The sequence below is a fragment of the Lissotriton helveticus genome, chromosome 1_2, assembly GCF_964261635.1.
Source record: "Lissotriton helveticus chromosome 1_2, aLisHel1.1, whole genome shotgun sequence".
In the NCBI taxonomy this organism is placed as follows: Eukaryota; Metazoa; Chordata; class Amphibia; order Caudata; family Salamandridae; genus Lissotriton; species Lissotriton helveticus.
Window position 1 is genome coordinate 152481513 of NC_136058.1, and position 12450 is coordinate 152493962.

At 44.4% G+C, this 12450-nt stretch overlaps 1 protein-coding gene across 1 annotated transcript in view; it reads left to right on the forward strand.

Moving 5' to 3' along the window:
• The first annotated feature begins 7151 nt into the window (after window positions 1–7151).
• The window catches only part of CDCP2 (CUB domain containing protein 2), a 334374-nt gene continuing 329075 nt past the window's right edge, over window positions 7152–12450 (forward strand). The window contains exon 1 of the mRNA XM_078671806.1: window positions 7152–7227. Within this exon, the coding sequence (XP_078527932.1) occupies window positions 7152–7227 (76 nt within the window). The remainder of the gene's footprint in view (window positions 7228–12450) is intronic.

Here is a 12450-nt window from a genome sequence, read left to right on the forward strand (position 1 = left end):
GCCCGTTGTTCATACTACATGGTTCAATGGCTTTCTTGTGTGTCTGTATCTGTTTCCTGCTTCTTAGTCAACGGCGTTTTTCTTTACCATATTTATGCTAGAATGAGTTGTACCCTTCCACTTCCGACATGAAGGAAACATTTGTATTTGCCTTTTAATGCTCTTTCGAAGCGCATTGCTTCTCTTAGCTGTGTCTGCGAACTCGCCCAGATCTCTTTTGACCTGTTTTCTACCTCTGATCTTTGCTCATCTGATTATCTCATGTTCACCCCAAGACACCCTTTCTCTCAGCTTTATTCTTCCTGTGCATACTTATTTTCTTAATTTACCAGCGGAAAATGGGCTTTGGCCTGAGCATGCACAAGCACACACCAGACACAATCTTGCAATGATTTTGGTTAAAGTATGACAAAAATCATTCCAAGGGGATCTCATGCACAGCAGCAATTTGCAGTTATGTTTGTCATGCCTTGACAAAAATAAGCCAAGCTGGCCACCCATGAGTCTGCATGTATGTGTATGTACAAACAGCCATCTTCGAATGCTTTCGGCGACAGAGTATGCTAAATCAAGCAAACATTGGCAAAACCATTAGGTCTGAGACCATATATTAAAGGCACCAGCTATTAGTTTTGCCAATGTGTGTGCCAATTTTATTGTTGATCTGTATGTGTTGAGTGTGCAGATGCATTACAAAGAAATATTTTAAACAAGCACTGGCGTTGCCAATAGGTCTCGCATTAGGAAAGTTTAACCTATTGGTATTGTAAATGACATAAACTTTCCTAATGCGAGACCTATTGGCAACGCCAGTGCTTGTTTTTATTCCATTCCCTCACTGCCTGGACGAGCCCAGAAGTGCTGGGGTCGGAGGCAGAAAATCAAGGAGTGTGGCAAATGGCCGGAGGGGAGGAGAAGCCGCAGAGCGCACGCTGGGCGAAGCCCTTTGATGTGCTGTGCGGCCGGGGGCAAGAGAGCTGAGATAGCGTGTTAGGGGAGGAGAAGCCGCAGAGCGCACGCTGGGCGAAGCCCTTTGATGTGCTGTGCGGCCGTGAATGCGCGTGCTTGTTTGCTCACGTGATTCACGTGAACTTAAAGAAAACCGCACTCATGAAACCCTTGGTTTCACGAGTTTTTTGAGCACTTGAATTCTCGCTCCCTCAATGCGCTTGCGCGCATCGATAGGTCGCGAGACCTAAAAAACTATTAGATGGGAAATTGGTAAAAGCAGACAATAGGTATTTAGGTATTATTGCTACAAAAGATAGCCAATAAGACCAAGGGCTACGAGACTGACCTTATCATTCCCTTAAACTTTGAATCTAATCATTTTTTGGGTAACCCCGTTGAGGGAAAATGATTTTTGGAATGCTACTGTGAATCATGTGAAGATGCTTACGATATTGTAAGTATCAAGTTTTTGGAATGCGGGTTGTAGATATCAATTCTATTGACAACAGCTGGTCTTGGATAGCTTAATGGCCGGTGAAATTAGAAAAAAGAGCAGAAGGAGGAAGATTGCTGACTTGCAGCTTATCAGTAGCTATGATGTATTCTTACTACAGGAACTTGGGCAATAGATCAACCATGCTAGCAAGGATATAATGTGTTGGTTGTAAATTAAATCACTTCTGTTAGGGGGAAGAGCTAGCGTTGGTTATTAATCACTGAAAGGAAATTGCTCAGATAGAAGCCTATGGTGTCAAGTCATTCGATGAAGCGGGTTAGAAGTCTACATTACAGGACGGCTATCGCAGCAACAGTGTGTATCTGTCACGTTTGCCAGCTGTTTCCTTCCTCCTGGAACCCTAAAGATGAAGGAATAGTGTGGACGGAATTAGTTAATGTGATATTTTGGGATTCGAAGGGCTGCCGGAATCATCCTTCTTTAGTGATGATCTTCATGTCTGATGATCTACAATTAGTTTTATGAAACAGTGTAGGATAGATTTGTACAAAAAATCCAACGAGAGCTTTAGGCAATGGACTTAAGCAATTGGCACCTCTCCACTGTGCTCCAGTCTTATTAGATAGATGGTTCGTGCACACTTCTCAGCACCTGTTGCCTTTTGCTGCCACTGATTACAGAGTCCAAAATATTTTACATATAGAGCAGTGCACGTGACAAAAAAGAGCTTATTCAGTCCTTTTATATTTCTTTCAGTCCTTTATTATCACATTTACACACAATTTTAAAACAAAGGGGGCAGCCAACGCGTTTTGTTCAGTTCGGCGAGTAGCCAAGAGAGCTTCTTCAGGGCTGCGAATAAAGTAACAAAATACATGTATAAGACAAACACATTACATAACAATCATGACGGACACAACTACACGTTATTGACATATCATAGATGTACTACAAAGACAACAAATCATATAACTAAGACAAACAGTACTATAAATCACATAACTAAAACACCCAATACTGTCACAAAACATTGAATCTTACAAAGAACATATTCAACTTTATTATAAAGACAATAACTTATATCCATTCCTATAATACATATGCCGTGAACATTTCCTATATTATGGGTATTAGAGTCACCAATTCCCAAAACACAAACAATTGCTGCACCCACTAAACGTAAGTGGGAAAGCAACAAGTGAAGACAAAGTAAGCCCAAAACCAAGAAGGAGTTGATACGATGGAGAGAAAACAAGTCAAACAACAATAAATAATTGATCTCACCTCTTTAAATTACACAGGCAGACTTAATGGTCTTCCGTAAACGTGATATGAAAATCTGGGCCAAACAAATTCAATTGCCCTAAGTTTATCTTCAAAAGAACACAGTATCTATAAAAAATTATTAATATATGGTGCTGTTAATAAAATCTTAATATGTGTATAGATTGGGTAACAGAGACACAGACCCATCACTTTAAATATGATATCACAAAAAATATGTTATACAACTAAACCTAAGAATTATAACCAATTTATGCTTCGACTTATCAAGTCAACTCAAATGATATTAGAATAATAAAAAGATCAAAAGGATAAGTGCCTTCTATCCCCAGTGGGATGATCTCCGCCTGACAATATAAAATAAAAACATATACCAATTACCAAAAATGAAGGTGTTGCATTTTAAATGGTCGCAATTGAGCAAAATTGTAGATGATGGATTTGGCTTGAAGAGTATATGGAATGAATCCCATATTGATCCAGCTCTTGGACATTAATACTAAATACTAATTCACCACTAATCCTTTTTGGGTTCAAGAGTAGCGTGCTACTTACTGAAATGCGCTTCAACACCTCATCAGGGGTGGCAAGCGCTATATAAATGCAAACCCTTCCCTCTTCTATCCCTCCACTATCTTTTTCAATCCATATAATAAACTAACATGTCCACGCCCTAGATGCAGGGCGGACGGAGCGGACCTTATGCACATGCTGTGGTCCTGCCCTATGCTGACTACCTACTGGTCGTTGGTGGGAGAGACACTAACTGAGGTGACAGGTCGATCGTTACAGATAGATGCAGCTGTGGGGATCCTACACTGGTTTCCACATACCCCTAAACACAAGATTACTAATAAGTTTATAGATTTAGGGTTGCTCCTTGCCAAACGGGAAATCACCAGACACTGGAAGGCGCGAGTTGGTCCTACAGGTGATAAATGGCGCAATGAACTTCTCAAGTGGGCGGGAAGCGAAAGTACGTTGAGATACCAACAGGTGCAGCGGCGAAGGGATGAGAGGGCTCTAGAAGCGGCGCAGGCATGGGAGACGTTGGTGCAGGCCCTGCGCGACCATGACACACATGCTGATTCTGATAGTACAGACGGAGTGGGACCCGGACCTCAATAACAGACCACGGGTGGGTTAGACCCCCGAGAGAGAACTAAGTCTCTTCACACGAACTGATTGGCCATACGATACGCTGCTGATGACGAGGGGGGTGGAGGGAGGGGGAAAGAGGAGTGGGAGCGCTCTCGGTTTCCGAGGGCACTAGACTACGGAACAACTGCATCTAGCAATTACCTCCTCTGGGGGGATTAACCTGATTGGGGAATGGGGAGGGGATGTTTTGTTTTGTTGGGTTGTTTAGAAAAGCGGACGAGATATACTCATTTCACCTGTTGCACTTTACTGGAATGGAGAATTGTTCCCCTGTGGACTGATGGCACACGCCGCCCGACCCCCGGGTTGTGGGCTGAATGGCCGTGTATAGAGTTGATCCTATTGACGTCCTCATGGTTTTTCCTACGTATCAGGTGCCAATAATGTGTTAACATTTATTACCTGCAATAAAAACATAGTTTAAAAAAATAAAATAATAATAAACTAACATGTCCACTGCTCAAATTCATTTCACATTTCCCCATACTAATTCACCAGTAATAATTTTTTGGTTTCAGAGTGGCATCCTACTTGCCCAAAAAAGCGCTTTGACTTCTAGTCAGGGGTAGTAAGCACTATATAAATGCAATTATACAATTACATTCTATGGATTTGCCTATTCTAAACTCAGTTGTAATATCTGAATTGCAGACAAGAGGAAAAAGCTGCTCAATGAGCTCCCCATTGGAAGTGAAAATGTTAGATGTTGTGGGTAAATTTTGCTGGGAGAGAAAGCTTAATCCAAATCAGGTTTGACTCCGAAATTAGGGAAATTTGTAGAAGATGTCTTCTTGTCATATGCAGAATTGTGAGGTAAGAGACAGGTGATAGTTATTATAGTATGCCATTAAAAGGTTCCAACGAAGGGTAAAACGTCTGGTAAATATAAATATAAAAATTGATATAATATACAGGAAAAGCTCTATAAAGGAGCATGGCTATGAATTATGAATCTGGATGCTACAGCTTTGCGTTAGCCAATCCATAACAGTTCTGGTGTGAGGCTTGTGTGGGCTTGCTCCTCTCCCTTTCAATATGCCAGTTTGCAATTTAGAGGAGGAACATGGAGAAGGAGCTACTTGTCCCTAAAGTTGGTAAGCAGCATTGACAGAACCAAATAGCTGCCTCCCATGGTGGCCTCGATACCTTTCTCCGGTCCGCACATTCTATTGGAGTGTACATTTACAACTATTGCCCCTGTCTTCTGCCCTCTCGGCATTGCAAAAACAAACTTACAAATGTTAAACAGCATTGTCAATGCCAATAGGTATGACTTTAATGTACTAAACATAGAGGTACTTGGATGCACGAATATATTTTACTTTCATTAACGAATTGAAATCAGATCTGTTGACTTTTGCCACTGCTTGTAGAGGCTCAGATCTCCTTGGCTCCCTGTTTTTACTCTTCTTATAAGCATTCAATTTTTATTGTGCAATTTGCTCTTAATTTTTATCTATTTCTCTTGGCTTTTGGATCAGTTTCCCCCTAGTGGCCAACACAGACTTTCTTTTCCTTTTTTCACTCATTACTAACAGACAGTTGATACGCCTCTTTTGCACCAGTAGTTTCTGCGGTGCCAAGCCATGGGTAAGGACTTTAAAGGAAGGACATACTCACTGCAAAGGAAGGAAGAGTAGGAAGCTATTTTGTTAACTCACCTTTGTTGGGGGGGGAGAGGGCTAAGGATACTTCAAAGAGAAGAAACGTGTGATGTGATGACCTCATGTACTGTGTAGTTTTGGTTTAGATTTCAATGACCTTCTCACTAGTAAGACTCCTGTAAGTCTGATACTTTTGGGTAACTCCCCTGTCTACTTACAAAACATTTTGTTTTTGCTCAAAACAAGTGACTATTTGTATTTTCTTGTATATATTTTTTGCTTCTTTGTGTGGATGGTGGATTTGCTTTTTCTTAGTCGACCTGCAAAAGAATGATAATAGAAGAATGTTATTCTGTTCCCCTCTTATCTTTTTTTATGATTTTTGTTATTTTGGCATACTTTACATCTGGCCTATTATCATAGTTTGACGGCTGAAAATATTACAAAGAGAATAAACAATTAAGTGATGAAAAATTGTGAGGAAAACATACTTAGAAAATAGAATTAATTGAGAAACATTTGGAATTCAGTGGGTGGTGTGAAGAGTTATATATCAAAATAAGAACAAAACATACCGATACTCACCATTGAGATTTTGCATTGAAATAACAAATATAGATTTATAGAGAAGGGCTTGCTCCCACGCCCCACACCTTGTGTACAGGGGCAGAAGCTTCCTCTTGAACCTTTAATGACCCATCATGCATCCCCTTCTACTTTTTGTGGGATTTATTTTACATAGTTCACACTTTCTATTCTGTTCACCTCTTATTATTTTTTTGTATTACTTTTGCGCTGTTAGTGTCCTTTACCCACGCCTCACTATCGTTGTTTCAAAGTTGAAAATATTGTTTTGTGTTTAACTTGTAAATTATGGCAATTTTGTTTTAAGACAAAATACTTAACTGCCATACAGTTGATATTTTCACTTTCTGTAATTATATTATAATTATTATTCATTATAATTCTATTTACTTTTTTCATTCGACAGAGACGAAGTGCCACACTGAATGCACAAAATAACACACAGACTGAAACATACATACGATGCACAGAAATGTTGTAGTTATGCCATCCCAAAAATCTTGGTCCGGGTGAAACTCTATATGTTGTTACATGTCTCATCCATAACTTTTGATCCCCTACAGATGGCTTGAGGATAACTCTTTAGTGTGAATGCTCCTAACCCCAGATTTGTATCAACTTTCACTTCAGTGTCATCAGAGAGGACATTACTGCATTTCCTTTATTATTATTTCTTGTTTTATTAAGAACTAGTTTTAGGTACTTTAGTCCCCATCGGATGGCAATGAAATGAAGTGAGAATTTAATATGGCACTTTGAAAGAAAGTGTCCATTTTGATGAATTGGGTTGTATTGCAGACTGCATTATGTCTCTGGTCCCCTCGGGTACAATGTCATCTACAAGGGATCGCCCATGTATGAAACCTTAAGATGCTGGCTATATCGATAAAGCGTCCGGGGCAGCGCATATCAGGGACATCTGATACGGATCATTAGGACGGACTGAAGGAAGCAGAGAACAGCTCAGGTTACTAATTCAAACACAGGATGAATTATTCATTGTACTGGAGCCGGCGCAGCCTTTCCGTCTGCGCTTCCCCGAGGTGGTGGGTGCGAGGCTTCCCGCTCTCCCCTTTGGAGGACTTGTTCGGGAGCAGCTGTGAACGAGAATGCGAAACATTCCCTTCCACTGCATTGTGGCCGTCACCTGTGCCTGTGTGCTCTACCTGGTTCATGCAAAGAAAGGTAAGGCAGACGCCTGCTCGGAATTGTCGGTTATGATGGGGAGTTTTGGCTGTTGGCCAGCATGTTGCTTGCCGGAAGAGTTGATTTTCCAATAACCTTGGTGGTTGTTTGTTGTGGGCAGCCATTCGTAGACTTTCAAAAGTGCAGTTTCGAGTTAATTGGGCAGTGACGGTGGGGATTTTTTAAACTTTAAAATTGTATTGTACCATTCAAACATCATCCATATGTTTTTGAGTGACGAGCACCACTGAGATGTAAGGATGCCAGAGGTGAGCTGAGATGCATTTAAGTGAAGGCTGTGATGGTGTACATATGCTTTCGCATGTTCGTGTGTGAATGCATGCATGTGTGTGTTTGTGCATGCGTTTGCACCGTAGGACAATGAATAAGTGATTAAAATGTATCAGAGCGAAATATCTGTAAACATTCTGCTGCAAGTATTGCGAACTGGTTGCATGTAGCAATGTCACATTACCAGTGACTCTGTGAGTAGGCATAATAAGGTTTGTAAATCACTCATTTTCAAATGTGTCTTAATTTTCCATGGTATTAATTTCATGAAGATCTAACTTGTATTTTTTAATGTAACTGCACATCGAAATTGCATTAACAACGTAGTATATAGTAAATCATTCTAGTCAATAAGCAATTGACGGTTGTTTAGTGCTTAACTGCATGTGAGTACAGCCTTGCAAACGACATATGGAACGTGACGCCGATTAGTATAAGGATTATGATAAGGTGCTTGGAAAACAGAAGAGTAAAATGAAACATGAGATTGAAGGTGCTTCTAAATTGCGTATCCTTTCCATGTCCATTTTCATAACCAGCCTGCGACATAAGATGAGTTCATGTAGTGGTGTCTTTTAAAGCAGGTGCTGGTTATCTGCTGTAAACTTCGACAGTTCATGTCAAGTTATTATCAGTCCAAAGCGCTGCAACTCAAGCAGCTGGCTTCAGGGTGCTGCATAATTATTTGGGCACAGATTTACGAACAGTCCACACAATGCCGGGCCGCAAGCTTTCACTGCGTTGTATGAGCTGGAGAGAGCAGAACTGGGCCATGTCTATTTGCACCAGTGCACTTGGTGCAGCACCCGTGTGCTATAGTGCAAGGGAATCTGTGTTGTGGTCAGCATAGTTTTTGTGCTAGAAGAATTCCCACCTATACAAAAAAATATGCTTTAGAGTGGTGGTTCCTTTGGGAAAGTAGGATCTGCTTCTTATGGTTACCCCCACTTTTTGCTTGATGTTACACTGTTTATGACTAGTCTGACTGGGATCCTGCTAATCAGGACCCCAGTCTATCTGCTTTCTCCTTAAAATGTTATGCATGCACTTAGGTACACTCCAGATTTGATACTGGGGTACCCTTGTCAGTCCCTAGTATATGGTACACATGTACCCAGGGCATAGGTACGCCAGAGGCCTCCCAGAGGCTGGAGCATGTATTATGCCACCCATGTGGAGTGGTGTGGCTCACTGGCTAGAGGCGGCAGACCCGGAAGCACGAGTCGGCCCGGGACCAGGGTTCAATTCCCGACGCGGCAGGGTCGTGGACCTGGGTCAGCGGACTCGATAATTCTCGCCTCTGTGCCTACTCTAACCAGGGGTCCCACTCGGCAACTCTGGGCATTAGCTTGCCTAATCTCCACAACGGCCCCATCAACGCCGGGGATGCCTGGCTTCACCTTGGGGACTCCCAGTAGGGACCATCCCACAGGGAAAGCCAGGACGGGTTCCCCAGCGGTATACCGCGCCAGGATACTCCGGTAGTAATTGAGCGCGTTACAAAACAGCTTATAACATAACATAACATGACAGGCCATGCAAAAGGGAACTACAGGCTTGCCATTGCAGCCTGTGTACACTACACTTAAAACCTTTAATTCACCCCTATAGCAGGCCTCGACAATACTGAAGGCATGGTGCTGGGTTTTACATGAGAGGGTGCTCCTGCATGAGCAGAGCCTCTACAGCCTTCGGAGACCATTCTCCCGGGTTGTCGGTGACGCAGCCAGACATCAGGGCCGGACTGGCTACCGGGCAGTTGTGTGTGCTGCCGAGCTGGGGGTTAATTTCTCGGTGGTGGGGGCTTATTTCGTTGATGGGGACCTGCGTGCGCATTGAAATAAAAAAGGCAAAACGAATTTCGTTTTTCACATGCAGGTCCCTATCAACGAAATCAGCCCCCAGCTCGGCAGCACACACAACTGCCCGGTAGCCAGTCCGGCCCTGCCAGACATATAGGTAGAGGTGCATTATATGCTCGCATAAAATGCCATCTCGAAAACGGCTGCAACAAAACTTGTCGTGTTTGGTATAAACCACCTTGGAATCATACCTCCACACCAGTAACCGGTGTGGGAGGTGTGATTCCACCCTTCTGAAGCAAGCTTTGTGGGGTCACTGGTCTTCCCGGTACCAGCCTTCTGGACCCGGGCAGCACAAAATGGTTGCTGCCGACCAGTGACACATTTCTGCCCTCCTGCTGCTGACCCAAGCTCAAGCAGGGGAAGGCAGGATAATAGGCATTCTGTCACAGGGAGGTGTGACCACCTCCCAGACAGGATTAGTGTATTGGGGCTGGGTGGGTGCACTTCCAAAGTAGCTGATAGTCTGCATCGGGGGCATACTTCATGTCCCTCTGCATAGTCCAGTTCAAACCAGTCCTGGGAGCCATTGGCTCCTGCTCTGGCGCAAAACTGGACAAAGGACATGGGAGTATCCTCCCCACTGTCCTGCCCCTCCTCTGGGAGGGTCTCCTGAATCTGTACAACCCTCTCCTATGGGTACAAAAGGGCTTACCTGGCTGTAGGACCCTAGATTCGAAGTGGACAAGATTCTGATCAAGAAACCACTGAACTTCGACTGTCTGGACACTCTGGACTTCGACTGGACCCGATGTTGTCTCCCTCTCTGTCGTCCAAAGCACTGTATGTGCCCGTGCACCATACAGGCTCTGTGCAGGACTTGTAAAGCATCAAGGCTATCTGAAGTATCTCCCGTGGGGTGAAGGAGTCACTCCCCGGCATTCGCAGGCACCATAATGCAACTCACCAGTTTGCTGATCCTGAGCTCCTGCAGACTCCGAAGGCTTCAGCAATACAGGAGATGAGTTTCAATGTTTCTTGAGGTCAAGCTGCCCTCTCACCAAGTCTAAGGCCAGTATCCCTTGTGGGGACTGCCTAACCAGAACCTCTGTGCACTGTGTACTTTTTCAATTGCATATGCTTGTTGGCGTTCCTCAACTAAGTGCATTGGGCTATTGATAGCCCCATCTTCTACACACATGTTGTACAAAGGACTCTGGCCTCCATGCACTCTGCGCCCTGCAAGCTGGGACTTTGTGAAACTGCTAGAGGTACCCTCGCGACTCCTGTGCTTTCAGCCTGTGGGTCCATTTGAGGGACAATCCTGATTTCCTTGGGCTCCACTGGTTGCTCCAGGTCTGCCCTGACTCCCCTTGCTGCGGTGAGTCTATTGGTCCTTGCTGGGCCAGACCATGAACTTCCTCAACCTTCTTCCTGCGTTGCCACTGCCAAGGCTTGTTGATGCTCCCTCCAGACACTGACCCCTCAGCATTTGACAACCTTCATGGGACAGCTTGTGTTCGGCTCCTGGTCATCCTCAATGTCTCCTGGCCCCCGTGGCTGCAGAGTCAAGGTCTCCTTCTTCACACCTGAAGAACCCAACATCAATGGGCATTCATTTACAGAGCCCCTGGTCACTCCTGAGTGACCCAGACTTCTTTCCAGCAGTGGCATTTCTTAGAAGACTCCCATTGAGAACAACTGCGGTTTACGATGCCACTTCGACCCTATGCACCCAGCATCTTTGGGATAGGTAACTCTGGTTCTTCAGTATCCACGGAAGGGGTGGCTCTCCAACCTTCTTTGTTCTGAAGAGTTTCTTTGTTATCCAACGGGAAGAATTGAATTGAATTGAATTGAAAAAATATTTATATTGCGCAGAACACTAACCCGAAGGTATCAAGGCGCCTAGCAAAAGGTCAGGAAGGACCAGAAAAGGAGACATTAAGATCTTAGACATAAGCTTGCTTGAAGAGAAGGGTCTTTAAGGCCGTGCGAAAATTCTGTAGGGATGGGAGGGATCTCAGATCCAAAGGAAGTTCATTCCACCACTTAGGAGCAAGAGTGGAAAAAGCTCTGCCGCCCCACCTAGCTTTCCGAACACGGGGGGCTGCTAGAAGCCGTTTCCCTGAGGAACGCAGGTCTCTTCGGGGAACATAGTGGGAGATAATGGATCCAATTCCAGTGTCGCTCTTTTTAGCGATGGCTCTGTAGGTCATACACAGGACCTTAAACCGGATACGCTGTTCTACCGGCAGCCAGTGCAGTGTTTTCCTGGCTGCAGTGGCTGAAGAGCGTCTGGGAATGTCCAGGACAAATCTGGCTATGGCGTTTTGGACCACCTGCAGGCGCTGCAGCTGTCCTTTATTGAGTCCTGCATACAGCGCATTACAGTAGTCCAAGCGCGAGCCGATGAGAGCGACAGCTATTTGTTTTCTTGCCTGGAGGGAGAGAAATTTCCTGACCCTACGGAGAGTATGAATCAGGCCCCAACAGGTGGAAACAGTTCTGCTCACCTGGCTGCCTAGGTCAAGGGCAGGATCTATTATCACCCCGAGATTTTTAGCAGAGGATGTGGGGGAGGGACAAGTACCAAGGGAGTCAGGCCACCAGTTGGCTGACCAGATGTTTTCTTTTCCCCCAAACACCATCACCTCCGTTTTCTCCCCATTCAGTTTCAGAGAGTTCTGAACCATCCACTTACCGACCGCCTCCATACAAGATCTAAATTTGGGGGCGATTAGTTCATCTGAATGGGGTAGGGAGACGAGGATTTGAGTGTCGTCTGCGTACGAGACTACCTCCATCCCGAAAGATCTTATTAATTTGGCCAGTGGGGTAACATAGATATTAAAGAGGGTCGGGCTAAGGGCCGACCCTTGAGGAACCCCACATAGCACAGGACGGGATGGAGATAGAAACTCCCCAAGCTTGACTCTTTGTTCCCTCCCTGTGAGAAAGGAGGTCAGAAGATCAAGAGCTGCGTTCTTCACCCCCACCTCCCTCAGCCGAGATGTAAGTACCGAGGGGGAGAGGGTGTCGAAAGCCGCCGTTAGATCTAGCAGGACCAGGAGAGATGTCTGGCCCTCATCTACTGATGTACGGATCTTGTCAAGTACAATAGTGAGGG